Source organism: Lithobates pipiens, unplaced genomic scaffold (genome assembly GCF_037356315.1).
Source record: "Lithobates pipiens isolate NorthernLeopardFrog02 unplaced genomic scaffold, aLitPip1_a1.2 Scaffold_30, whole genome shotgun sequence".
In the NCBI taxonomy this organism is placed as follows: Eukaryota; Metazoa; Chordata; class Amphibia; order Anura; family Ranidae; genus Lithobates; species Lithobates pipiens.
In genome coordinates this window covers 11,952,604-11,979,693 of record NW_027507791.1, presented here as the reverse complement: position 1 = coordinate 11,979,693, position 27,090 = coordinate 11,952,604, and the positions used below count along the sequence as shown (strand labels likewise).

At 44.6% G+C, this 27,090-nt stretch overlaps 1 protein-coding gene across 2 annotated transcripts in view; it reads left to right on the top strand.

The window, feature by feature from the left end:
* The window catches only part of CDC42BPB (CDC42 binding protein kinase beta), a 188,209-nt gene that overhangs the window by 136,989 nt on the left and 24,130 nt on the right, over positions 1-27,090 (top strand). For both annotated transcript variants that reach the window (XM_077463713.1, XM_077463712.1), the window contains 9 exons: positions 3,094-3,183; positions 7,742-7,819; positions 13,780-13,885; positions 16,353-16,489; positions 18,203-18,342; positions 18,463-18,544; positions 19,570-19,789; positions 20,130-20,192; positions 24,180-24,776. In XM_077463713.1, the coding sequence (XP_077319839.1) occupies positions 3,094-3,183; positions 7,742-7,819; positions 13,780-13,885; positions 16,353-16,489; positions 18,203-18,342; positions 18,463-18,544; positions 19,570-19,789; positions 20,130-20,192; positions 24,180-24,776 (1,513 nt within the window). The remainder of the gene's footprint in view (positions 1-3,093; positions 3,184-7,741; positions 7,820-13,779; positions 13,886-16,352; positions 16,490-18,202; positions 18,343-18,462; positions 18,545-19,569; positions 19,790-20,129; positions 20,193-24,179; positions 24,777-27,090) is intronic.

Sequence of the window (27,090 nt, the reverse complement as noted above, 5' to 3'; positions counted from 1 at the left end):
TACCTCGTCCACGTCCTCTCTCCTAGCCTTTTGGGAAGATGTAAGTCTACTCACAGCTTTTTGTGACCATCTTAAAATCGGGCACTTTTAACCTAGTCACCACCTAATAGTCTATAACCCCACAACCTATGGGCCTGTATTTAATAAAGCAAAGTGCAGAGTGCTCTAACTCGTAGCAGCCAATCAGAAGTCACCCTTCTTTGGTTTTTTTTAGTACTGTGAAAATATTGGCCTGCGATAGGTGCATCCTCACTTGTGAATTGACACGGTTTCCCCAGATATTAGTTGTTTGTATGAACTGCATGCCATGCTTCTGGGAACTACTGTATAATGCCACTTATATCTATAGCTGCACCGTATTTATTTACCGATAGACTGCTTTCACAGTCTCCTCCTATGACCCCAATGGTTGGTAGTACAGATCCTTATCTGACCTTCAAGAGTGCAAGCATCCAATTTAAGCGGCTTACCTCCAAAATGGGCGCAGTGATCCACAGCCTGCTGCTTGCAATTGCTGTAAGCTCTCACTTCAGTTAAAACGGAACTTTACTCATAACAACTTGATAAAAAAATAATGTTCTTTGGCAAGGAGCATACATTCCACATTTACAATTACCAAAATTAGTGTGTGCTGTAAATTGCCTCCAGCATTGTTCCCGGTTCTTCTTGCTGGAGGCCACCATGTTGAATCCCGTAGCCCCAGTAGTAAATTAAAAAATATAACTAAACCAATCGATTTAACAGTTTAAAAAAAAAAAAGTTGCATTACTGGAATTGCTTTCACATCTGTTTGTGTCCTCAACCAAACTGTCAAACCATCAAGTGGTTTGTGTCATAACTGATCACATGTGCAGCACCGTGGCAGTTTAACATCAAACAGAAGCCACTTTCTTGGCTGTAAAGGATCAGACGGTTTAATTCTGCTCATCATTGGTGTTAGCGGGAGGAATGGTGCCCCATCATTGGTGTTAGTGGGAGGAATGGTACCCCATTGTTGGTGTCATTGGCAGGAATAGGGATTCAAGTGCCGGATAAAGACAAGCAAAGGGCGACATCCGGCTGTAGTTTGGAGACCACTGATCAGGAGGATTACGTAACACATTTAAACCCATTTAGAATTGATAGGTTTAGTTCCGCTTTAAGTGATTGAGCTGCATGGAGCAATTACCTGTGATGATTGGCCCTGGATGCAGACATCTGTCTTCCGCAGCTAATTGCTGGGTCCCTCGGCTGGGTCTCCTGCATCTAATCATCATTGGCTCCATTCGCAAATATGAATGGGCTTGATAAACTAGATATTGATTGACCAACAACATTTCCGAATTCACCCAATCACGCTTTAGTCGATTGAGTTGTACTGAAATTGTTCCTTGGCTACCCAAGATGAAGTAGCACTTCTAAATTTTACTAGAAACAGTCGCAATTTCTTAAAATCGTCAGAAGTGGAACTGTGCTTGTGTGGCCAGCTTAAGAAATCTTTCACTCCGGGAATGTTTTCACGCTTGATGGTGCCGTGCGGTAGAAGGGAACTCGGCTATGAAATCTGTGGACCAGAAGGAACTTCTTTCTTTTTTTTTTTTTCTCCTTTACCCCCCTCCCCCCCCTCCCCCCCTTCGAAGCCAGACCCCGCTCATACAACAAGGTGTTGGCATTCTGTGCCTTCACAGCCTGGGTTACTGCATCCAATTTGCTCTTTGTGCTGTTATTAAATAGTGGCCATTGTCCTTCACTAATGTTACAATTATTAGTTGTCTTTTTTGTATCTCTCTCTAACATTATCTTCTCTTTTAAAATTGACAACTCCAGCAAGTGTTTCATCCTATACTGTCCTTTAAACATTTCAATCTTTTCATTGTCCAAGCAAGCCTTAGTGCAAGGGGTCTCAAACTGGTGACCCCTCCAGCTGTTGCAAAACTACAAGTCCCATCATGCCTCTGCCTGTGGGAGTCATGCTTGTAACTGTCGGCCTTGCAATGCTTCATGGGACTCGTAGTTTTGCAACAGCTGGAGCGGTGCCAGTTTGAGACCCCTGCCTTAGGGCATGACACCGTATATTCCTGTATCTGAGCACCGTGTCACTAGAACTGCTGTCTGCTGCACAGTTGGGTTTCATTTCCAGCACCTATGGTATATTGGGGTGACCTTTCATTAGTGTGGTGAAGGCAGATGTTTAAAATGTAAATGTAAGATGACCTTACACTGGACCCCCTCCACCCCTCTGGCTCTGCTGTACTGTAGTCCCATAATCCTGCTCTTTCAAGGACTGGTACATCGCTTTACTGGCGGAGATTTGAAATCCTCCTGGCTTTCTCTCCTCACCGTGCTGACAGGACGGGCTAGACGGATTCTGATTGTACAAACAAATGACCAATGCCCTTGCCTATAACTGACCTATGAAGGTCACTTATAGGTGGGGGTAGTGGCCAGTTGATTGTACTGATGTTAAATTGGTGAGGGGACCCACTGGACACCTTTGCTGCCATTGTACTATGTGCTGGGTGTCCAGGTTGCCCCTGTGCCTTTAACCACTTTGACTAGCCCCGGACCATTTGGCTGGCAAAAGACCAGAGCACTTTTTGCGATTCGGCACTGCATGGCTTTAACTGACAATTGCGCGGTCGTGCGACATGGCACCCAAACAAAATTGACGTCCTCTTTTTCTTTTCTTTTTTTTTCCCCCCACAAATATTGCTTTCCTTTGGTGGTATTCGATCACCTCTGCGGTTTTTATATTTACTTTGATGATTTTGAAAAAAAAACCCTTTTTTTTTTTTTTTTTTTTACTTTTTCATATAATATCCCAAAAAATATATAACATTTTTTTTTCCTTCGTTTAGGTCGAAAAGTATTCTTCTACATATTTTTTTTTTAAATAAATCACAATAAGCGTCTGATTAAAATTTATAGTATCTGCATAATAGGGGATAGTTTTATGTGGGCAGGTGACCATCTCTCTACCTGTGCCTCTCATCCACCCTTTAAACACAGACCATCCAATGACGACTACATGCAGCAGTGTCCCCATTTCAATGGCTGCAGTCCTGTTCTCTATAGTCTTGCAGCTCTGTTGATCGTTTCTCTTTTCTATTGCAGTCGAGTATGATCAGCGATCAGGAGGTCTCCACACCCAAACCTGATATCTCACCATCCCTTTCTGTCCCAACAGTATCAGATCAACAAGAGGTAAGATTTTGTGTATTGTCCCAACATGAAGCAGAACTTTGCTTCTTTGTCTGCATAGACCAGGGATATGCAATTAGCGGACCTCCAGCTGTTGCAAAATTACAAGTCCCATGAGGCATAGCAAGACTCTGACAGCCACAAGCATGACACCCAGAGGCAGGGGCATGATGGGATTTGTAGTTTTGCAACAGCTGGAGGTCTGCCAACTGTATCTCCCTGGCATAAATAATGTCAGTAATTGATCACACTTGTGCTAAAGCAATTTAAACAGTGAAATGGTTGATAAAAGTCCAAAATATCCAAAAATGGTGAAACGACTCTTCTAAGATAAAAACAGATTCTTAACGAAATCTTTGTGACTTCGCAAAAGTTAATGCTCCCTGAGTCCTTACCTCCGTAAGAAGTATAATCAACCTTAGACCCCTTTCACACTCAGACCCCTTTCGAGCCGTGATCCAAACAGGTCATCCTGTTCAGATCGGCACACCACGCGATCCGCGGAGCGCTTTGCTGATCGTGTGGCTTAGGAAAGGCTGTGGCTTCGGCCTAGCTCCGTAGCGGTGGCCATCTTGGTACACCCGGCAGCTGCTGTCTCGTCAGGGAGTGTCGTTTTGCCACCATCTTGCTACACCCCACACTTCTGCACAGTAATGATAGTGAGAAGGGGGCAAGCGGACATCTTGTTACACCCACTGGAGTTTTAGATTTCAGTTATTTTCAACACACAACGGAGCCTATATGCTTAAATACAGTATTTGTAAATCCGACAGACTGTTTAGATGTTAAATTTTAAGGTTTGCTGCTGCTTTTAAAATTTAACATCTAAACAGTCCGTCGGATTTACTAATACTGTATTTAAGCATATAAGCTCTGTTTTGTGTTGAAAAGAACCGTGAAATCTAAAACTCCGGTGAGTGTAACAAGATTTGTCTTTTTTTTTTTTTTTTTTGCTGACCCAAAAAATTATCCGATCCGTGACTCTGATCCGAGGAACGATCCGATCCGTGAGTTTTTTGATCCGTTGCACCCCTAATCAACAGGGTAGAGGAAAGGATGAGGCAACAGGATGAATGGATGCATGAGGGAGTTTTTCACTGTTTAAATTGCTTTAGCACATGTTTGATCGATTATTTACATTATTTATGATATAGGAGTTTGTGCTAATCACTCCTGATATTTTTCACTTTTGTACACTTTAGGTCTAGCAGCAGCTTTCCATCATGGTTTATTCATTATTAATTATTTACTTAGTAGCACGAGGGACCATACTTTACATTTACCTTCTCCTGCTCAGCCATCGCATTCCTCCCTCTTGCATCCATTCATCCTGTTGCCTCATCCTTTCCTCTACCCCGTTGATGACTTGCAGATACAGATAAAAGGTTTTAATGGACTACCGTATATACTCGAGTATAGGTCGATCCGAATATAAGCCGAGGCCCCTAATTTACCACAAAAAAAAAAGGGAAAACTTATTGACTCGTGTATAAGCCGAGGGTGAGACATGCCTGTCCATCTCTGTGTCCATCCCTGTGTCCATCCCTGTGTCCATTGCAGCCTACCTGTGTCCTGTGCATGCCTCCGTGTGCCAATCTGCAGCCTCTGTGTCCTTCTGCACCGATCTGCATGTATAAAAAACATACGGCGGCCATGCCAGGATCGCCGCACCTCTCCTCCTCGTCTGTGACAGACGGCGGCCATTCCACTGTTCAAAAGCCGCGCCTCCGTCTGTGATAGGCGGAACACTCAATTTCCCAGCAGTCAGTGTTCCGCCTATCACGGACATCCTCTCATCCTCGTCCGTAGTATGAGGATGAGCGGATGTCCGTGATAGGCAGACCACTGACTGCTGGGAAATTGAGTGTTCCGCCTATCACAGACAGGGAGGCGCGGCTTTTGAATAGTGGAATGGCCGCCGTCTGTCTGCACGACATGCTGATCGGGTAGGCAGACGGCGGTGACTCGAGTATAAGCCGAGGGGGGCACTTTCAGCCTAAAAAAAGGGGCTGAAAATCTCGGCTTATACTCGAGTATATACGGTAAGTGACTTTACAGTAGGAGTGTCGTATGTTCTGTGTACAGTTTGTAGAGGAGGGTATGCTTAGCTGAGACGGCACCACCTCCAGATCTAGACCAGAAACCTGGAAGCATGCGAAAAATATAAAAAAAAAAGTTTTGAAACAAGAATATAGAATACTACTTCCTATCTGTTTACTAATGCTAGCAGCATAAGGATTAAAAATAGGTAATATTGGTTGAGAGAGTTTAGTTCCGCTTTAACAGGGACATAGGAAATTAAAACCTGACAGAGATTCTATCCCTTCCCTTTGCTATCCAAAACTAGACAAAAAAGGTTTTGGCTTTATATCTGCTTTAACGGTCAATGCTGCTCTAAAGAAAAGACTTAAATCCCAGGTATAGGAAGCTTTGTGTCCCAGTCATATACCGTATTTTTCGGACTATAAGGCGCACGTAAAAGCCTAAATTTTCTCATAAAATCGACCGTGCGCCTTATAATCCGGTGCGCCTTATATATGACCTTCGTGGAAAAAGCCACCCGGTCTCTTACCGTAAACTGACGTACCGTAAACCTCTCTTAGGTTGTTCTACTGCGTGACTGATAGCGATGAGTTTGAAATCCGCTTCGTAAGCATGTCTCTTAACAGGAGCCATTTTTGGGGCAGCGGGTATACTGTAGAAAATGAACGAATGAATGCGCACACCTCCTGACTAAGATGGCCGTAATGCCCAATCCAAGCAGTGCAGCTTCGTGAGCATTACGGCCATCTTAGTCAGGAGGTGTGCGCATTCATTCGTTCATTTTCTACGGTATACCCGCTGCCCCAAAAATGGCTCCTGTTAAGAGACATGCTTACGAAGCGGATTTCAAACTGAAGGCTATCAGTCATGCAGTAGAGCATGGAAATAGAGTAGCTGCGAGAGAATTCAACATTAATGAATCAATGGTACGAAAGTGGAGGAAGCAAGAAGATGCCCTGCGCCAGGTAAAGAAGACCAAACTGAGTTTCCGAGGAAACAAAGCAAGATGGCCACGGTTGGAGGACAAAATTGAACAGTGGGTTATTGAACAGAGAACCGCAGGTAGAAGCGTCTCTACTGTCTCTATTCGACTCAAAGCAACAGCGATCGCACGCGACATGGAGATCAACGACTTTCGAGGAGGTCCCTCTTGGTGCTTCCGTTTCATGAAAAGGCGGAATCTCTCTATCCGCACAAGAACCACTATGTCACAGCAACTGCCAAAGGATTACGAAGAAAAGATGGCCATTTTCCATACCTACTGCAAGAACAAGATCAATGAACAGAAAATCCGACCAGAGCACATCACCAACATGGACGAGGTCCCCCTTACCTTTGATATCCCTGTAAACCGTACTGTCGAGAGAACAGGGACCAGTACGGTATCTATACGCACTACAGGAAACGAAAAGTCATCCTTCACTGTAGTTCTCGGTTGCCAGGCTAATGGCCAGAAACTACCACCCATGGTAATTTTCAAGAGGAAGACTCTGCCAAAAGAAAAGTTTCCGGTTGGCATCATCATCAAGGCTAACCCGAAGGGCTGGATGGACGAGGAGAAGATGAGTGAGTGGCTGAGAGAGGTTTACGTCAAGAGACCGGGCGGCTTTTTCCACGAATCTCCATCCCTATTGGTCTGTGACTCCATGCGCGCCCATCTGACAGATACTGTCAAAGCCCAAGTGAAGAAAACTAATTCGGTGCTTGCCATCATTCCAGGTGGATTAACCAAAGAACTGCAGCCACTAGATATAGGTGTCAACAGGTCGTTTAAAGTTAAACTGCGAGCTGCGTGGGAGCATTGGATGACAGAAGGCGAACACACATTCACCAACACAGGGAGGCAACGCCGGGCGAGTTACGCCACTATCTGCCAGTGGATCGTGGATGCCTGGGCGAAGGTATCAGTCACCAGTGTAATCCGAGCTTTCAAGAAGTCCGGAATTATCACTGAACAGCTAAGTACCGGTACCGATGACAGCAACGAGCCTGACTCGGATACTGATGAGAATGATGAGAGGGATACGGGCGTGCTTGATGCCGAAATCGCCCAATTGTTAAACTCAGACACTGAAGATGAAGAATTTGATGGATTTGCGGGAGAAGAATAAAGTGAAAAAGTGAGTGTCTGGTTTTGTACGGTATTCACCGGTAACTGAACAGTGTTAATAGTTATTGAAGAATAAAGTGAAAAAATAATTGTCTGGTTTTGTATTTAATTGAACAGTGTTAAGAGTTATTGTTATAGACCATTTTATGGTTATTGCTAAAGAGTTGAATAAAATTTGACTTACAGTACCGCATCCGAGTTGTGTTTCATTAAATGCGCCTTATAATCCAGTGCGCCTTATAGTCCGATGCGCCTTATATATGGAAATATCCATTATATTAGCCGGTCGTTGCTAGTGCGCCTTATAATCCGGTGCGCCTTATCGTCCGAAAAATACGGTATATTAATATGAAAAGGCTTCAACTATCACTGAACAGCATTGTAAACTCTGTGTCTCTCTTTATGTAGGAATCTGTACGGTCTCAACCCCGAACACCCCCTGCTCCCTCTCCAACTTTTACACCAATTTCCATTTCTATTCCCAAGGTAAGTGGTCTTCAGAAGAGTCACTGTTGGATGCATTTACTATTAAAAGATAAATACTACCCATCTGGGGACCTTCCTATCAGTATAACAATGACCAGACTTCAAGTGCTGAAGCCGATGTTGCAGGTATCAGGGTTCCAGATACCTGCGTGTGTTATGAATGCATGCACCAAAATAAAAAATAGAAAACACCTTGTGTGCACATGTGCCAGAGGCCCCTGCCTGGGTTTTCAACACCCAGCAGAGGCCTTTGACACATCTTGATAAGTGCAAGATGTTGATGTGGGAGAGGTAGGGGCGAGGGGAACATATTGGGGGGATTGAAGCTTTATTTTTTTAGAGACAAATATATTTTTATTGTACAGAAATATAAAAGAACTGTTGTAAATCCTCAGCCATCAACACAAGTACAGGGGTTCTTTAAAAAATGTTTTAAACAAAACTTTGTTACTTTTTTTTTTTTTTTTAACGTATTAACTTTATTGCTATCACAAGGTATGAACAACATCCCTTGTGACAGTATGGGCCTGTGACAGGTCCTCTTTATGAAGACCTATGGGGTTTATTAGACCCCAGATCTCTCCTCTGGCCTCCAATGTAGCCGATCAGATGCAGAACTACAGTAGAACCTTGGTATACGAGTAACACTGTTAACGAGCGTTTTGAAAGACAAGCAACTTTTTTAAAAAAATTATGGCTCGGTTTGCAAGTGTTGTCTCCCAAAACGAGCAGGATTCAAGCCAATGGGGTGTGCAATACCACACTTTGCCAGAGGTGCGGGGGCGTCGGCTACACTCGGAACGGTTTGGAGCCATTCGGAATCACTCGGAAACACTTGGAAAAACTCAGTTCCCGAGCCTTTCTGAAAGTTTTTGAGTTCAGCTGAGCTGTCCCCGAGTATTTCCTAGGCTCTCTGGCGCCCCCCACCTCTGGCCACATGCGGCATTGCATGCAATCAAAGTCAATGCGGAACTAATTATTTTCATTTCCTTTGACTTCTATGGTGAAACTCGCTTTTATATGCGAGTGCTTTGGATTAAAAGCATTCACCTGGAACAGATTATGCTTGTAATCCAAGGTTCCACTGTATCTGGCTGATTTCCTAGCTGCTACCGTCCAGTTGAACAGAGAGGCGGAACCAGAAGTGATGGAATACTCAACGGTTTCTGGGGTCACAAAGGAAAAACGGCCGTTCCCCTTGGTCTCTTTTCTGTGCAGGCGGAGGGGGGGGTGTGACCTCCCTCCACCACCTACAGATGTGATTGAGTGGCTATTTAGCCACTCTAATCACTTCTGCTGGAACAGGAATCACTGGCTGAAAATTTTCATACCAGGATGATGTCTGCAGGTGCCCGGTATAACCATTGACGTCCTCCCGACAATGTTTATTAGCCTTTTTGAACTAAAAACACCCTCCCTCCCTATGTAATGAAGAGGGAGAGTAGTTCTGTAGTTCTGACCTAAGGCAGCAATACTGCTTCTTCATTGTCACCCCAGAACAGAACGTGTGTTACTGGCAGGATCACTAGGTAAATATAAAGTGGGGGAGGGGGTTTACAAAAGAGATTGTATGCAGGCACAACATCGAAGGACTGCTAAGCTGCAATAGATTATTTATGTTCTAGCGTTTACATATACTTTAAAGACCCCTTTCACACTGGAGGCGTTTTTCAGGCGCTACAGCGCTGAAAATAGCACCTGCATAGCACCTTAAAAAGGCATCTTTCACACTGGAGCGGTGCGCTGGCAGGGCGTTAGAAAAAGTCCTGCCAGCAGCTTCTTTGGATCGGTGAAGGAGCAGTGAACTCACCGCTCCTCCCCATTGAAATCAATGGGGCAGTGCTGCTATACCGCCAGCAAAACACCACTGCGTCGACGTTTTGCGGGTGGATTTAACCCCCTTTCGGCCGCTAGCGGGGGGGGGGTAAAACCGCCCCGCTAGCAGCTGAATAGCGCCACTAAAATGACAGTAAAGCTGCGCTAAAAATAGCACCGCTGACACCCTAGGCCGCTAGCGGGGGGGGGGTTAAAACCGCCCCGCTAGCAGCTGAATAGCGCCACTAAAATGACAGTAAAGCTGCGCTAAAAATAGCACCGCTGACACCCCAGTGTGAAAGGGCTCTTAGAGATGTGGTAGCAATGCTACCTTTTACTTATCGGTGCATTAAAATGTCTTGTAGTCAGCTGATTTGAAGTACAGATCTTCTGTGGTTTGCCATAAAAATGTTCTCACCCGGTGTCAGGAGACCAGCAACTTCCATTCTATCACAATAGAGGTGCTTGTGTGTCCAGCCCCACTTCCTGTCCCTCTGTAGAGTCAGCACTCTTCTGTCCGGGAAACAGGAAGTTCTATAGAATTGTGTCCCTGCTCAGGTCAGAACACGGCTATATTAAACTTTGGAGGCTTCCAGTAATTAATGTGTTCAAAGCACTTTTATCACTTACTTAGTCTGTCACAGGGGCTAAAACCGCAGGTTCACTTAAATGTTTCACCTTTTAAAAAATAATAAATTAACATTTTTTATCAGGTAAAAAAAAAAGTGCATTTATCAATTTTATTTTTTTGCGGAGTCAGCAGAGCATTACACCCGTCATCTGCAATGCAGCACTCCTGCAGACCTTCAGGATAGTTTTCCACCCGTATTTCCAATATGTGCAGGCATTTATTTAACCGCTTCAGCCCTGGAAGATTTTACCCCCTTCCTGACCAGAGTACTTTTTGCAATTCAGCACTGAGCCACTTTAACTGACAATTGTGCGGTCGTGCGACGTTGTACCCAAACAAAATTGGCGTCCTTTTTTCACCCCCACAGTTTTCTTTTGGTGGTAATTGATCACATCTGTGTTTTTAAATTTTTGCTCTATAAACAAACGCGTCAATTTTGAAATGAAAAAAAAACAATATTTTTTGCTATAATAACTATCCCCCAAAAATATATAAAATAAAAAAATATATAAAAAAAAAAAAATTTTTTTTACTCAGTTTAGGCTGATATGTTTTCTTCTACATTTTTTGGTAAAAAAAAAATCACAATAAGCATATATTGGTTTTTGCAAAAGTTTTAGTGTCTATAAAATAGGGGATGGTTTTATGGCATTTTTATACATTTGTTTTTATTAGTAATGGAGGCGATCTGTAATTTTTATCATGACTGCGACGTTATGGCAGACACATCAGACACTTTTGACACCATTTTGGGACCATTGTCATTTATACAGCGATCAGTGCTATAAAAATACACTGATTACTGTGTAAATGACACTAGCAGTGAAGGGGTTAAACGGGGCGATCAAGGAGTTGTGTGTCCTAGGAAGTGATTCTAACTGTGGGGGGGAGGGGTGGGCTAACACATGACAGCAATCACTGCTCCCGATGACAGAGAGCAGTGGTCTGTCATGTCACTAAGCAAAATGGGAAATGCCTTGTTTACATAGCCATCTCCCTGTTCTGCAGCTCCGTGACACGGTCGCCGGGACAACAGCAGACAGAGTCTGAGGCACGGTTACACTGTACGCGGAGCAAGCCCGCTAGCCCCGCCAATTAAAGGGGGCGTACAGGTACGCCCATTTGCCCACTGCTGCCATTGTGCCGATGTATATCGGCGTGTCAGCAAGTGGTTAACCACATGCCGACCGGGCCATAGCCAAAAGACGGCTACAGCATGGTCGGCTTATTTTGGGAGGGCATCCATGGACGTCCTCCCAGAATCTTGCTCCCACGTGCCCTCTGGGGCGCGCACCCAGGAACATCCTTGGCACCCGGGTCCAGAGGACCCGGCGCATCACGGTAAACGGCCACTGATAGCGGCCGTTTACCACGTCATCGCTCCATCAAATGACGGAGCAATCGCTTGTAAACAAACCAGCGTCACGTCATGACGCCAGTTCCTCCCTCCCCTGTCTGTACCGATCAGTACAGGGAGAGGGGGAGAGATGGCAGCAGTGTTATGGGCTGGATGTGAAGTGCCCACAGCGCTGCTCTGTGCCAATAATCTTCAGTACTCTGTGCCAATACTCTGCAATAAATTTTAAAAGAAACAATTTTTTTTTTACTAAATTTTCTGTCTTATTTTTTGCTGAAAAAAAAAACAAAAAAAAAAAAAACAGTGGTGATTAAATACCACCAAAAGAAAGCTCTATTTGTGTGAAAAATGTGTTGCATGACTGAGTAATTGTCATTCAAAGTGTGAGAGCAACAAAAGATGAAAATTGGTCTTGTTAGGAAGGGGGTTTAAGTACCCAGTGGTCAAATAGTTAGAGAGGAACTGCAGTCTGCTCACATAATTTGTAATACAAACATCTTTGCCATTCTGAAGCTTCCCTCCAACCACTTTGCATATTATTTTATATATACCGTGATTCTGTACCTGCCAAGTATGCTGCAGAAATCTCCCTCCAGGCCACTGAGTCTGGCTGCAACCATTTCAATGGTGGGCAGCTGAAGCTGCTGCGTGTTAACTTCCTGGATTTACACAGACGCGCACCTCCAGCTCTGCAGCTCTCATTGGCCCTCTTATGATTCATTCCCCCTCCTTTCCTGGCAAACTCTCAGCAGAATGATGGGGAGGTGATGTCATAAGCCTAGGCTATTGAACAGACAAGAAACAGGAAGTGGGTGTATAAGGGATTTACTGGCAGAAAAAAAAATGTTTTACTGTCTGAAGATTAAACAACAAGGGCAGAAGATTTAATAGATGGAAAAAAAATGACTGAAGTTCCGCTTTAAGGAAGATCAATGAACTACGAGAGCGCTCACCAGGGCCCTCACAGATCATTGAGAACTACAAGCCACCGCAATGGCTGATGGTACTTGCAGTCTGTCTATTCACAGGAAACTGCGAATGACTGGCACGACCGTGTGGGCAGAGCCCTGCGACTGCACTGTTTTTCCAATTGTGAGAGCGGGTGCAGGAAGAGGATCCCCCACCCGCTGGCCTATTTGGGGGTTTGGGTGCACGCTGAACACATTGCACCCTAAATGCAAGTGTAGCTTATTCAGAAAGTCGATCGTAGCCTTTAAAGAGACTGTTACTGGGCAAAGTGGAAAAGCTGCAGGTTTGAAGTGCCTGCAAATACCTGCCGTGACCCCCGAATCTTCTCGTCTTCTCCAAATCTGCATGTTTCAAGTGCAGACACCCAGAGGAGCAAACCAGAATAACTGCAGGAGATTGTTGAGGTTTGCTAAACAGTAGGGTTTCCTCGATACCAGTATCGGTATTCGCTGCCAATACTAAGCATTTGCACAAGTACTGCAAATGCTCCGATACCTAAAACAGATACCTTTGCACTTCAATTTGACTCCATACAAAATGAATGGGCTCAAATCACACTGCAAAGAATTGCATGTGATTTGAGCCGGAATGTCATGCAATTCTTGTCCGAATCACATGCGGTTTCCCCCCACCGCTCCTTTGTAAACCACAGTCATGGTATCCTATAGACTTCAGCCTGGGAACACACAGGAGCAGTATGGGAAACTGCCTGCGATTTGGACAGGAATCACACTGCATTCCTGTTCAAATCACATGCGATTTCTTGCAGTGCAATTTGACCCCATTTATTCTGTATGGGATCAAATCGCATCACAAAGGTATCCGGTAATTGGTATCTGTGAGTACTAGAGCACAATTCTCAGTACTTGTACTCGCCAATAAAAGAAACTGTATAGGTACAACCCTGCTAGATGAAGACACGCATGTTGGCACCTCTGGATGTCCCTACTACAAACCTAAAGATTTGTCCAAGACCAGAAGATTTGGGGACTGCTGCAAGTATCTGCAGGCCCTTTAAACCTGCAGCAGTTTGTCCTCTCCCAGCATTGCCTCTCTCTTCAAACCCTTACCTACAATTTTGGCGCAGAGGAATGTCTTTCGATCATCACATTTGTGCAGATGTAGGGTGGAGCAAACAGGTTCACTTAAATACTATGATTATGTGTGTTGTGTTCTTTTTCTTTCCAGCCCAAGGCTCATCAGCTAGCGATAAAGACTTTCACAAGCCCCACTCAGTGTTCCCACTGTACATCACTCATGGTCGGGATTTTACGGCAAGGCTACGCCTGCGAAGGTTTGTACTTTCATCACCGAAATCCGTATAATTATGGACATTTCAGACATGTCACTGTGTCTAAAAGGTTAGAAATGATTGCAAGTGGTGGTCTGCACTTTCATATTTTTTGTTGTTAGGGCCAGTTCACACCATAGAAACGCAGTCCAGATGCATTCTAGATTATTTTCTGCATGCACATTTTTGATGCAGTTCAGTGCATCCCCCCCCTCCTTTTTTCTTAACCTTAAATAAGGACGTGCGTTCCATTGTGTTTTTGGTGCGTTTAGGTGCGTTCCTCTGTGTTTTTTATGCTTTTTACCGTGTTCCAGTATAGTCCAGTGCAGGAAAAATGCAGCATGTTCTACTTTTTTTTTTTTTTTTTTTTTTTTTTTTAAGAACTGCAAGCACTAGTGTGAGCTATGCCATTGGAAACCATATAACCTGCTTTCCATGCATTTTAATGCAGAAAAAAATGCACTGGACTGCATGTGGTGTGAACTGGCCCTTAATGAGGAGGTTCTATAATTGCTGCTTCTGCTCCCCTGTTCTTAAAGCGGAGGTCAGCAGCTACAAATACTGCAGCTGCTGACTTTTAAAATAAAGACACTTACCTGTCCAGGGCACCCAAGGCCGAACTGTCCTTCGGTCCTCAGATGCTGCCGCCATCTTTGGTAAGGGAATCAGGAAGTGGAGCCTTGCGGCCTCATTGCCTGGTTCCCTACTGCGCATGTGCGAGTTGCGCTGAGCTGTCCAAATGGTCCCTGCTGTCTCTATCACCGCAGTGATCTATGCACAGAAGTGGGTGCAAATACCTATATTCTACAGGTATCTGCACCCCCCTCCCCCCTGAAAAGGTGCCAAATGTGACCCCGGAGGGGGGGAGGGTTCCGAAAAGTGGAAAAGTTCAATTTTTGTGTGGACCTCCGCTTTAACCTGCAGCCTCTACTGCAAAACATAGCCAAGTGTCTAACCTTGCAACCTAAAGTATATGTGAACCCTTTCCTTGTAAAGCAACCCATTCAGTTTAAAATACAAATTAAAGAAGTAATGCAGAATTAACTGCACTCCTGTTATCCTCAGGATAACAGGAGTGCAATTCATTCTGCACTCCTTTGACCTGTTTTCAGCAGACAGCGGGCTGACGTCACAGAACCGGTCCAGTCTGGGGAAAGATTACGACCATATGGTCAGGATCTGCCCATATGCCTGGACCGGCACCCGGCTCAGCGAGCCACTGAGAGCTTGATCTGGCCACTAATGCCTCCTCCACAGCCCAACGCTCTAGTGAGCACTGGAGGGGCAGAGCGACGGTAACTAACAGCCACCAGCTCTCTGCTCAGGGAGCTGTGACAACCGAGTGATCTGCAGTGTTAATTGCTCAGTTCTCAGTGTTCGAGCCGGTGGAGGATTGCAATCCACAACCTCCTCACCCGGTGGGCGACTGGCTGGCTCTCAGCCTCAGATACCCAGGCGGGTGGCTTTCATAGGGTCCAGAGGACTGGGGACACAGTTTGCAGCACTAGCTGCCGATGGGAGGGGCAAGAAGTGACAGACTGGACCAGGCCATAACGTGGGGGGGTGTTGAGGCTGAAAAAAGACACTACCAAAGGGAGCAGCCAGGGCTCTCACTGCTATCAGGTTGGTGTCACCCCCATAGCGACACCACTGATACCCCCCATGTTTTGGCACCTGGGGTGGACCGCTCCCCCTTGGTATACCCCTGCCAGGATGCACCTCACATCCTGTTGTCCTCTCTCCTCCACAGAGAAGCTGAGCGCCAGTATTCTGACACAGCGACGGGGGGGGGGGGGCTGGTCAGTATTTGCATCATAAGACACAGGGACATTTCCCCCCATTTTTTGGGGGGGAGGGGGGTGTGCTTATTAAGGAAAAAAAATTTGGTACATACCTGCTACAGCATCAGTCCAGTGCTGCAAGCTGTTACGCGCTTGCTCTAATCTTAAGAACTTAGCAGTCACGTAACCGCTAATCGCTCAGTTCTCTGGTTCTCTCAGAGCAGCGACAGTCGGTCACCACTCTTTGTTCTGCCCATTCAGCATGCACTGGAGTGCCAGGCAGGAGGAGGGGCGGGGGGGGGGTGGCTGGCTCAGGCTTTCAGTGGCATGCTGAGAGGTTGAGCCAGCTGCCTGTTGGGCATCTGGGTGGATCCTGACATTGTCGGGATCCCTCCCGAGTCTGGAGTGGCTTGGTGATGTCAGCTGCTAACGGGCTTTAGCCCACTGGCGGCTGAATCTGGGTCACAGTAGAGCAGAAATAAGTGCCCTCCTGTGACCCGCATGACAATTATGGCCAAAAGAGCTTTGGCTATACTTGTGTCTGAACTCAGGACTCAAGCTCTGCAAGAGAAGAGTACACAGTATTGATTCTATTGTTATATATGATGAGAATGCAACATGGAGAGGGGAGATTCCTATTGATGTGAATTAAATTTAATGTATGTTTTTTTGTTTTGTTTTTTATCCAGTGTGTCCCTTTTCTTGTCACGTGTCATGTAAAGACAGTTCTCCTCAAGTGTGTCCAATCCCAGCAGAACAGTCCAAGAGACCACTTGGAGTGGATGTACAGCGTGGTATTGGGACTGCCTACAAGGGCTATGTCAGAGTAAGCAACCTCAATGGGTGATATATGCAGCATCCCACTGTTTTTAGTAAATGCCCAGTGGCTTTATTATGTAATAAAAACTTTGATCCCTCTAATATGTGTAAATATTACCGTAGCACAAGCAACACGGCTGACCTCAACAGTCCTTTTATACAAATAAGTAAAGTCGATGGTTGCAGCACTCAATTTATTGAATAAAATATTACTGATAGTGTTGCCTATAGATACATAAGCTCTATGGGACGCTATACTACAAAATACTCCCACAAATACGGGCCATTGATTGCGACCAAGATTTGTTCATTTGCACTCAAAGTATTTTTCTTAACTCATTCAAGACTATGTTGTAAAAATGAATACACCCCCCCCCCCCCCCAATGAAAGTCTTAAGAGCAAATTTTAGACAACAAAATCCTAATTAACAAGAATTTAAGGCAAGTCTAATTATTCATTAAAGTGGTTGTAAACCAACATCGAAAAAAAAAAAAGACCTGCAAGACAAAGCCATAATGAGCTAGTATGCATGGGACCCGAGAAGAGGAGGACCTGGGATGCTCTGTGCAAAGCCACTATACAGAGCAGGTAAGAATAACATGTTTGTTTATTTTTAAACAACCAAGGATTTAATGGTGCTTTAGAGAATTTAGGCCCCAATGCCAGCAGGACCCGATAAAGCATATATTTTATTGTCACTGCTAACAAACAAACAATAGGTGGCTTGGTATTAAATGGGTAATGTTAAGGCCTCGTGTACACTGCTGCTGGTAAACGGACATTCAGAGGCAGTTGGATGATTTTTTTGAACTCATCCAATGTCATCTTATGGTACATGTACACAGGTTCCTTTAATGTAGTTATTAGGCAGTTGAGTTTAGAGGCTTTTCTTTGTAGGCAAAAAATGAATTCGTACGCCAAAATTTCAGACGCCAAATGCGGCTAAACACGGTAATTCACGTTTAGCCACGTTTCGTTTACAGGCTTTTTTTTTCATTTTTGGCTATTTTGAAAAAAATTTTTTAAACGTGGGTTACTGTCAAGTTAAATCGTTCAGGAAAGATTGTAAAACCATCCCGTGTACATTAAGCCTAAGTAGTGACGTATTGGTCTCTCCAGCAGAAACATAAGTGTTTTTATGATGTGGACTCGCTGTGGGCAGCCACAAATAATTTAAAGGAGTTTTAAAGTCAGAAGCATTTTTTTTCTTAATGCATATTCTCCCTCTCTTACTTACCCGAGCCCCATCTCTCTCCAGCGATGTCCATGAGTGTCTCGGTCATCCCTCCTGATTGGCTAAGACACAGCAGCTGCGCCATTGGCTTCCGCTGCTGTCAGTCCTGCAATCAGGGGAGAGAGGGGGTGGGAACGGGCTTCAGCTCTGTGTCTGAATGGACACAGGGAGCTGTGGCTCAGGTGCCCCCATAGCAAGCTGCTTGCTTTGGTGGCACTCAACAGGAGGGGAGGGGCCAGGAGCACAGAAGAGGGACCTGAAAAAAAAGCATCTGGGCTGCTCTGTAAAAATCTACTGCGCAGAGCAGGCTAGTATAACATGTTTGTTATTTTTATTGGGGAAAAAAAATACACTTTAAAATCACTTTAAATAGCATAAGCTTCTTATACTTTGTGAGATTGTATTCATTTGCCTTAATCCTAATTCATATAAATAACAATAGCATTTGTAAAGCTGTTTCTGAAATGAATCCTTTCATCTCACAGATCCCAAAGCCCACTGGAGTGAAGAAGGGTTGGCAGAGAGCGTACGCAGTGGTGTGCGATTGTAAGCTCTTCTTGTACGACGTTCCAGAAGGGAAGTCCATGCAGCCCGGGGTGGTCGCCAGCCAGGTTGTGGATCTAAGGTGGGCGGTTTCTCCGCACTTCATAGAACAGCTTAGTAGGTGATCTCCAGGGATGACCCAAATTAACATCCAAACCCTCCCTCCCAAATTCACATTCTTCTGTTTGTTTGCTTTAATCAGAGATGAAGAGTTTTCTGTGAGCTCAGTCTTGGCATCGGATGTCATACATGCAACCCGCAAGGACATTCCCTGCATATTTAGGGTACGTGTAATGTGGAATCTTTCATTACTCTTAAAAGTACAACAGTGGTGTGTAGTGTTCGTGACAGAAGCGCGAAGAGTTGCATCTAATTTGTAATTAAAGAATTAGTTCTGCTTTGTTTAGTTGGCAGGGCTGACGTGCGAGCCGTGTTTATCTTGCATTTTGACAGATTAATTAAGTCAAGTTTTACCTGTTGGATCATCTGAGTGGAAAGCTGATTGGCAACAGATATGTCTGCTGACTGAATTGTCGAGTACAGAAATAGTCAGTAAAAGCCATATCGGGCTCGACAAATTCCCAGTACCCATGGCGATTAAAAAAAATTGCATCCTGGTACCTGGGATTTTGTGAGCCCATTCACTGTTGCAAGGATGTACAATTTGTATCTCCCAATGCCCGCAGTACTGGGCAGGTAACTTTTTTTTTTTTTGTTTGTTTTTTTTGTTTTTTTACATTTAGCCCTGCTTGTGGGCAAGCAGCAGGGCTCACTTGTCATGTGGACACATTCGGGTGGCTTCGCTGCCACTCCTTTGCTTCCATACATCTGGGTAAAGTGCCCGGCCAGCATGAATGTAATGCAGTGTGATGTGCATTACGTGTGCGCGCGTGTGTGTGTGTGTGTGCGCGTGTGTGTGTGCGCGTGTGTGTGCGCGTGTGTGCGCGCGTGTGTGCGCGCGTGTGTGCGCGCGTGTGTGTGCGCGCGTGTGTGTGCGCGCGTGTGTGCGTGTGCGCGTGTGTGCGCGCGAGTGTATGTATGTGTGTAATATATATATATATATATATATATATATATATATATATATATATATATATATATATATATATATATATATATATATAATTTATTTATACAAATTCATTTATATAAGCTTACACCTTTTGGTACCAAGCAGTCTATTTCTACACACAGGTTATACTGGGTTTATCAAGGCATGGCCTGTAGTATCCAGAATGACATAATAGATGCTCTTTTGGAGGCACAGTAAAAGTTTAATTTAAAAAAGTTTTTGATTTTGTCTGTCCAGGTGACGGCATCTCTTCTAGGTGCTCCCTCCAAGACCACAGCCTCCCTACTCATCCTGACAGAGAGCGAGCATGAGAAGAGGAAGTGGGTCGGCATCCTAGAGGGGCTGCAAGCTATCTTACAGAAGAACAATCTACGGAACAAAGTAATACATTGTCCACAAGAAGCCTACGATAGCACTTTGCCTCTCATCAAAACCATTGTGGCAGCAGCTATTATAGGTACATTCAGATATGTATTTAGATCGTATTAGATGTGCACTATTGGTCATGCTAAGTTATGTGTTAGGGGAAGATTTGCTAATGCTGGAGTGTGCAAAATCTGGTGCATTTCTGCATTAAAACCAATCAGCTACAAGGTTTGGCTATCATGCACAGCTGCACCAGTTTTAGTAAGTCTCCCCCTTAGTGATTTTCTATAACTGTTTTATCCTTTCTAGTTAAGAAAAAAGAATAGTTGGTGGTTTACAACTTTCATCTCATTTACCAGTGCCCTGAAAGCAGAGGGTTGTCTGAAATTCACCTTGAAAAAAGTTAATGCGCTATTTTTTTTCTCTGGTAGATCGGGACCGGATAGCTGTTGGGACAGAAGAAGGACTGTATGTAATAGAGGTTACAAGAGATGGTGAGTTTAGCATTCTGCTGCTCCCACGTAACAATACAATTCCCTTAGATCTTAAACTGATTTTTAGTCAAGGCACACCCATCAGTTCTTGCTAACAGTATTTTCCAGGAGTGATGTGCCACTAGAAAATAGCGAATCAAAGTCAGATGTGGGTTTGTAGAAAACTGCTTTAACCTGCAGGATATGAAGTTGCTGTGATGCCTCCCTCTTTGAAATCCTTTAGGAGCGCTACAGTCAATGCAGCGGAGATGAGGTCTTCATTTTCAACCTCCATACTCAAAATTGGTTTCTAGTCACTTTAACTGCTTCTCGCCCAGGTCATCGTAAAATGATGGCCAGGCAGGAACCCCATTGTTCTGGGACATCCTCCGTTGATCGCAGCCCTGCCGGGTCATGCTCCGGAGTGATCTGTCACCCGCTGCGTCTCCCGGACACAGCGGATGACTGATTGCTGTACCAGGCCGCTGCTGGTACCCTGTGATCACTGTGACCAATTGCAACAGATCCCCGACAATTGTAAATAATGAATGGCTTCCTTTCATGCCATTCATTGTGTACAGTTGTGTTGCTAGCTGTGATTGGTCACAGTGATCACATGGTACAGACAAGCCAATCACCGCCTGTCTGCATTATGTGATTGGCTAAAAGTTTTGCTTATAACAGTGAAATACACTGATTTGGGTGGTTCTGTTGAACAAAGCGTGTCTGGACTCATAAAAATCGAGAGGTATTTAGTATGATGGCCGTACCAAATGGTGGAAAACTTGATTGTAAGGTCCAGCATCTGGAGTGTTTATCAGACTAATCAGGATGAAGGGGAGACCATTTGAACCTTCAAAATGTGTTGGATTTTTATATGATATGATTCTGAATAAAACTGAAACAGCTTTATATATTCTACTTCTGGGACATTTCCCCTTGCATACCCAGTCCCTATGGGAGCAAAGAGCCAACACTGCTTTGCAAAATTCCCTAATTTAATTGGGGACTTGGACAGAAGGGGAAGGTAGAAAGCAGCAGGATCAACTAGGTTTTTTTTGCAGTATACAGAAAATGAATCTCATAGTGACCGAGTATGAACAGCATGTAATACAACATTTATTGAGAGTTTATTTTATGATGTGGGTTTGGTGACACTTTAATGTTTGACCACTGTTCAACATACTCGCCTACCCTGTGCCCCTCCACCGATTTCCTTTCAGAAGTATATACTTGCTGTAATGAATCACGTGACTTGCTCCTTTTTCTCCAACGTGACAACGCTAGTGCTTGGTAACTGGTCCTGCCAGAACCAAAATAGTCGCATGAGGGTTGGGAAAGTCTTCAGCCCTGTGTAAACTTTAGCTTGGATTGACTCAGGACTAACAGTTTTTTTTTTTCCTTTTTCTTTTCATTCCTGGCAGCCAAATCAATACTCTCCTAATGTAGTTTAAGATTCTGAAAGGGCGGCCTTAAAGTGTGCTGGTTACTTTTTTCTATATTCACCAAAACATGGATTCAGTTTAAAGGAATCCTGCATTTCAAGAAATATGCTGCCATTGGTTGCTCCCCTAAAAATGCCACTTGTCTGGCTTTTTCTCATACTTTAGTATTTTCTGAGGCACTGACCCTGGAGGAAGAATGCAGCAAGTAAAGTTAAAATGCCATATTTGTATTAGCAGGTCAGTGACTCGGAAATTAAAGTATTTGTAACTCTAAAAAAAATAAAAATAATGCTACTGCCTCTTTAACACAATTTAATACATTTTCCAATATTGCTACAGTAAAACCTTGGATTGCGGGCATAATTCGTTCTGGAAACATGCTTGTAATCCAAAGCGAATTTCCCCATAAGAAATAATGGAAACTCAGATGATTCCTTCCATAACCATTTATTCATAGGTCTTTCAGTATAGTCCATTTAAAAAGAATATAGCAATGTGATGGGTTATGTTACCATTAAACGTCCATCTACAAATGGAAGCCTCCACAAGGGGATTATGGAGGATATTAGTTATGAGGAAAGGTTGTGAGCACTGAACTTATTCTCTCTGGGAACAGACGCTTGAGAGGGGATATGATTTCAATATATAAATATCGTACTGGTGACCCCACAATAGAGATGAAACTTTTTCACAGAAGGGAGTTTAACAAGACTTGTGGCCACTCATTAAAATTAGAAGAAAAGAGAATTAACCTTAAACTACTTAGAGGGTTCTTTACTGTAAGAGCGGCAAGGATGTGGAATTCCCTTCCACCGGTGGGGGCATTGATAGTTTCAAGAAACTATTAAGCACCTGAACGACCGTAACATACAGAGATATACAATGTAATACTGACATATAATCACACACAGGTTGGCCTTGTGTCTTTTTTTCAACCTCACCTACTATGTAACTATGATTAGAAGCAAAATCTAGTAGGAGCTACAGTGTAGACAAGAGAGGTACCTCTAAGTGTAGTAATATGGTTACATTTAATGAAGGTACAATATTTAGCAACTCACATAGTTGATGATTAAACGAAGTATGCAGGCATCTGGGGTAAAGCTTTCCACATAGACCGCCCTCTGCACCGCCGGCTTTCACTGTTGTCAGTCTGCAATCGTGACCGGGAAGACTACCCTGCAGTGGAGCGATCTGAAAGCGAGGCTTGAAGCACTTGTGGAGCGCAGTGTGGAAGGGACGACGTTGATTGGCGGTGTGTGGGATGGTCTATGTGGACAGCTTTACCCCGGATGCCTGCATACTTAGATGTGTCTGTTTTAATCATCAAACATGTGAGTTTCTAAATGTTGTACCTTCAATTAATGTAACCATATTGCTACACTTAGAGGCACCTCTCTTCTCTTTTTTATGCTAAGTTGTGGCATGACGCTACTTGTATATCAAGACATCTGTTGTATATCAAGTAAAAATGTATTTAAACATTTTGCTTGTCTTGCAAAACACTCTCAAACCAAGTTACTCTTAAACCAAGGTTTTTCTGTATTTTAATGAGCCCTGACTGTGTTTTGCAATACCTGGTTGACCCAGCCTGTGCACTTCCCCCTGAGAGTAAGCTGACCATGCTAGCATGGCTGACGATCCGTGCTAGCATGGTCAGTTTACTTCCTGTGTCATGCTGCTACTAATACAGGCATTCTGTGCTGGAACACAGCGTGCCTGTATCTTCTGTGTCTGTGGAAAGCCACACCCCCCCTCCAGCCGTTACTCCCTTCTTCGCAATCAGCGGAGGACCAGGGGGAAGTGACCTTGACGTTGGGTCTGATTGCTTTTCATTGCTATAGAAACGCGGCCGCTCGGCGGCATTGTAATTTCCTGCAATGTTGTCATGCCACGCTCTCTTGGCACACCCACCAGCAGGTCCGTGAATCGCTCAGTAAGCTAGCACGATCACGTGACCTACAATTTGCCGAGTAATAATGCGCCTTGGAGGCAAGGGGGGGGGGGGGTCTGCATTTAGGATACTATAGCATTTTTTATTATACAGGATTTATATAGCGCAAACAGTTTACACTCCTCTTGAAGAATTGGCACTTTTGAGGAGCTGGGGGGAAGCCGGTACCTGACTTTGACAGGTATCCGCTCTGATCGGAAGTGGAAATTCTTCCTGCCTACAACCCCCCCTCCCCACTGTGCTCGCACATGCACAGTGGGCACCCGGCTGTGAAAGCCAAGAGCTGTAGCGATAGTAGAGATGCCGGCGCCGAAGTGAAACCGGCAGGGGTGAGCACACCGCTGGAACGCGGGACAGGGGCGTGGCTGTTCTTTTTTTAAAGTCAGCAGGCACAGGTTTTGTAGCTGCTGACTTTTATTTCTTTCACAGTTGACTGGAAGTCCTCTTTAAGGAAGCTATTTGATCAACAAAAAAACAGGAAAGAATATTTTCAGATGGGTCAATCAGCAATGCCAGCCCTTAAAATAAAAAAAAACACACATTTATTTATTCCTTTATCGTTTTTATTTTTATGTTGCTAGTATAACACTGTGTTTTCTTTCTTTCTAGTGATTGTTCGAGCGGCGGACTGTAAGAAAGTATACCAGATAGAATTGGCCCCCAAAGAAAAGATTGTTGTCCTGGTATGCGGTCGGAATCGGCACGTTCACTTGTTCCCCTGGGCTTCTCTGGATGGCTCCGAGGGCAGCTTCGACATGAAATTACCGGAGTCCAAAGGCTGCCAGCTCATCATTACTGGGACACTAAAGAAATCTCCCTCGTCTTGTTTGTTTGTCGCTGTCAAGCGCCAGATCCTTTGCTATGAAATCCAGAGAACTAAACCATTCCATAAAAAGTTCAATGAAATCCTGGCCCCGGGCAACGTCCAGTGGATGGCCGTTTTTAAGGACAAGCTTTGCGTCGGCTACCAGTCTGGGTTCTGCCTGCTAAACATCCATGGAGACGGACAGCCGATAAACCTGGTCAACCCCAATGACCCCTCCTTGGCTTTCCTTTCCCAGCAACCTATGGATGCTCTGTGCGCTGTGGAGCTCGGGAAGGACGAGTACCTGCTTTGCTTCAGTCAGACGGGGGTGTATGTGGACTCACAAGGTCGAAGGTCACGTTTGCAGGAACTGATGTGGCCAGCCACTCCTGTTGGTTGCAGTACGTACAAAATCAGCGTCTTAACTTTGCAGTAGATCGGCTTCAGTTTCTGCACTTGAGCAACTTTCTTTATGCTACTCTTTAGTCTCTGTTCAGCCATAGGTACAGATGTGCCTGTATTCTCCTAGGGGCGCTGATCTTGAGGTCTCTGTACATTCTAATCTGTGGAATATGGGTGCAACATGTTACAAAAGGTGAACTTATTCTCTTAAGGCAAAAGTCCAGCAAGGAACATACTTGGTCTTCCTCCCTAAGGGCACTTTCATACTTGTTCGCTTCAAAACTGCCAGTAAAACGCCTATGCATTAAGGGCCAGTCCATGCCACATGCAGTCCAGTGTGTTGGGTTTTTTTTCTGCATCAAAACGCATGGATAGTAGGCTACATGATTTTCAATGGCCTAGTTCACACCAGTGCGTTTCAGTTCCTGAAAAGAAAGTAGAACGTGCTGCTTTTGTTTGTGCACTGGGACATGGTAAAATGCATCAAAAATGCAAAGGGCCACACCTAACGGCACCAAAAATGCACTGGAACATACACGTCCTTGTTTAAGGTGAAGCTGGTCAAACTTGTCAAAAATGCGTGTGCAGAAATTACCCGGAACGCATCCACACTGCGTTTCTATGGTGTGGACTGGCCCTTATGGAGCGTTTTTGGTGTGGTTTTTAAAGGACGTAACTCAAAAACTGCACCTAAAGTGCTTAGTGGAGGCTTTTTGAGGTGCGTTTGATGTGATTCATATTCATTGTAATGGGGAGGAGCTTTTTTGGTGCCGTTTTTTTATTTTTATTTTTTTAGCTCCCCAAACAAGCTCCAAAGATGCTGCAAGCAGGATTTTTTTTCACCACGACAAAAGCTCATTGCCCCAGTGTGAATACATTCATTGATATTAGAGGCCGGCTGATATATCGGCCGATATTTGCCGTTTTTTAAATAATCGGCATCGGCCGATTCTGCTGATAAAAAGCCGATTCTACAGCGGGACTTTGAAATGACTTCTGTAAGAAGTCAGTGTGAGTTGCCTGAGTCGTCATAGAAACGTCTTTCCTCCTCTCTGGGCAGACTGCCAAGAAAAGAACTAAATGATACAATGTTTACACTTTATTTTTATTTTTTTTGTCCAAAAGTTTGGCTACCCGTTTTTATTTAATATATAGTTTTTTTTTGTTTTTTTTTAATCTAGATCATACATACAAGGAAACTGATTGGAGGTTTGTTTTGTTTAATAAATGTTTAAAGCGGGAGTCCGCCGAGACTCCGCGTTTTTTTTTTTTTTTTTAAAGTCAGCAGCTACAAATACTGCAGCTGCTGACTTTTAAAATAGTGACACTTACCTGTCCAGCGCGCCCGCGATGTCGGCACCCGAAGCCGATCTCTAGATCGACACTCGAGTGCTGCCGCCGCCATCTTGGGTATGGGAATCAGGAAATGGAGCCTTTCGGCTTCATTTCCCGGTTCCCTACTGCGCATGCGCGAGCCGCGCTGCGAAATGAGGACGGTCCCCGCTGCCTCTGGGATCTGTGTGTTTCCCAGCAGGCAGCGGGGCACTTGCGGAAGGGGGCGGGCACTTGCGGAAAGGGGCGTAATCTACGCCCCTTTCCGCAGAGAGCTAGCCCGGAAGTGGGTGTAGTTACCTGGATTATCCAGGTAACTGCACCCCCCTCCCCCCTGAAAGGTGCCAATTGTGGCGCGGGAGGGGGGGAGGAATCCGATGAGCGGAAGGTCCATTTTAGGGTGGACCTCCGCTTTAAGTGTAAGAAATTTTCTGTATCACTTATGAAGACTGCTTTCACACTGGAGCGGGCAGACGTTGATGGTAAAACGCAAGTTTTAGCGGCTCTTTACCATCATTTTAGCGGTGCTATTTGGCTGCTAGTGGGGCACATATAACCCAGCTAGCGGCCAAGGAAGAGGTTAAATGCGCCCATGAAGCACCGCTGCCAAATCGCATTGCATGCGCTTCGGCAGTGGTGCCCATTCATATCAATGGGCAGGAGTGGCGGAGCGGTATACACCACTCCAAACGTGCTGCTTGCAGGACTTTTTTTTTTAAGATCCTGCCAGCGCATCGCCTCAGTGTGAAAGCACTCTGTCTTTCACATAGACTGCAGGGGAGCCATTTTGCAGGCACTTTACAGGCGCTATTTTTAGCCCAAAAGCGCCTTAAAAAACGCCCCAGTGGGAAAGGTGTGTTAGATCAAGGGGGATTAAAAATAAATAAATAAAATAAAATCGGCCTAACATATCGGCCCAAAAAAAATCGGCATCACATATCGGCTATCGGCCGCCATGATTTCTAAATATCGGCATTGGCA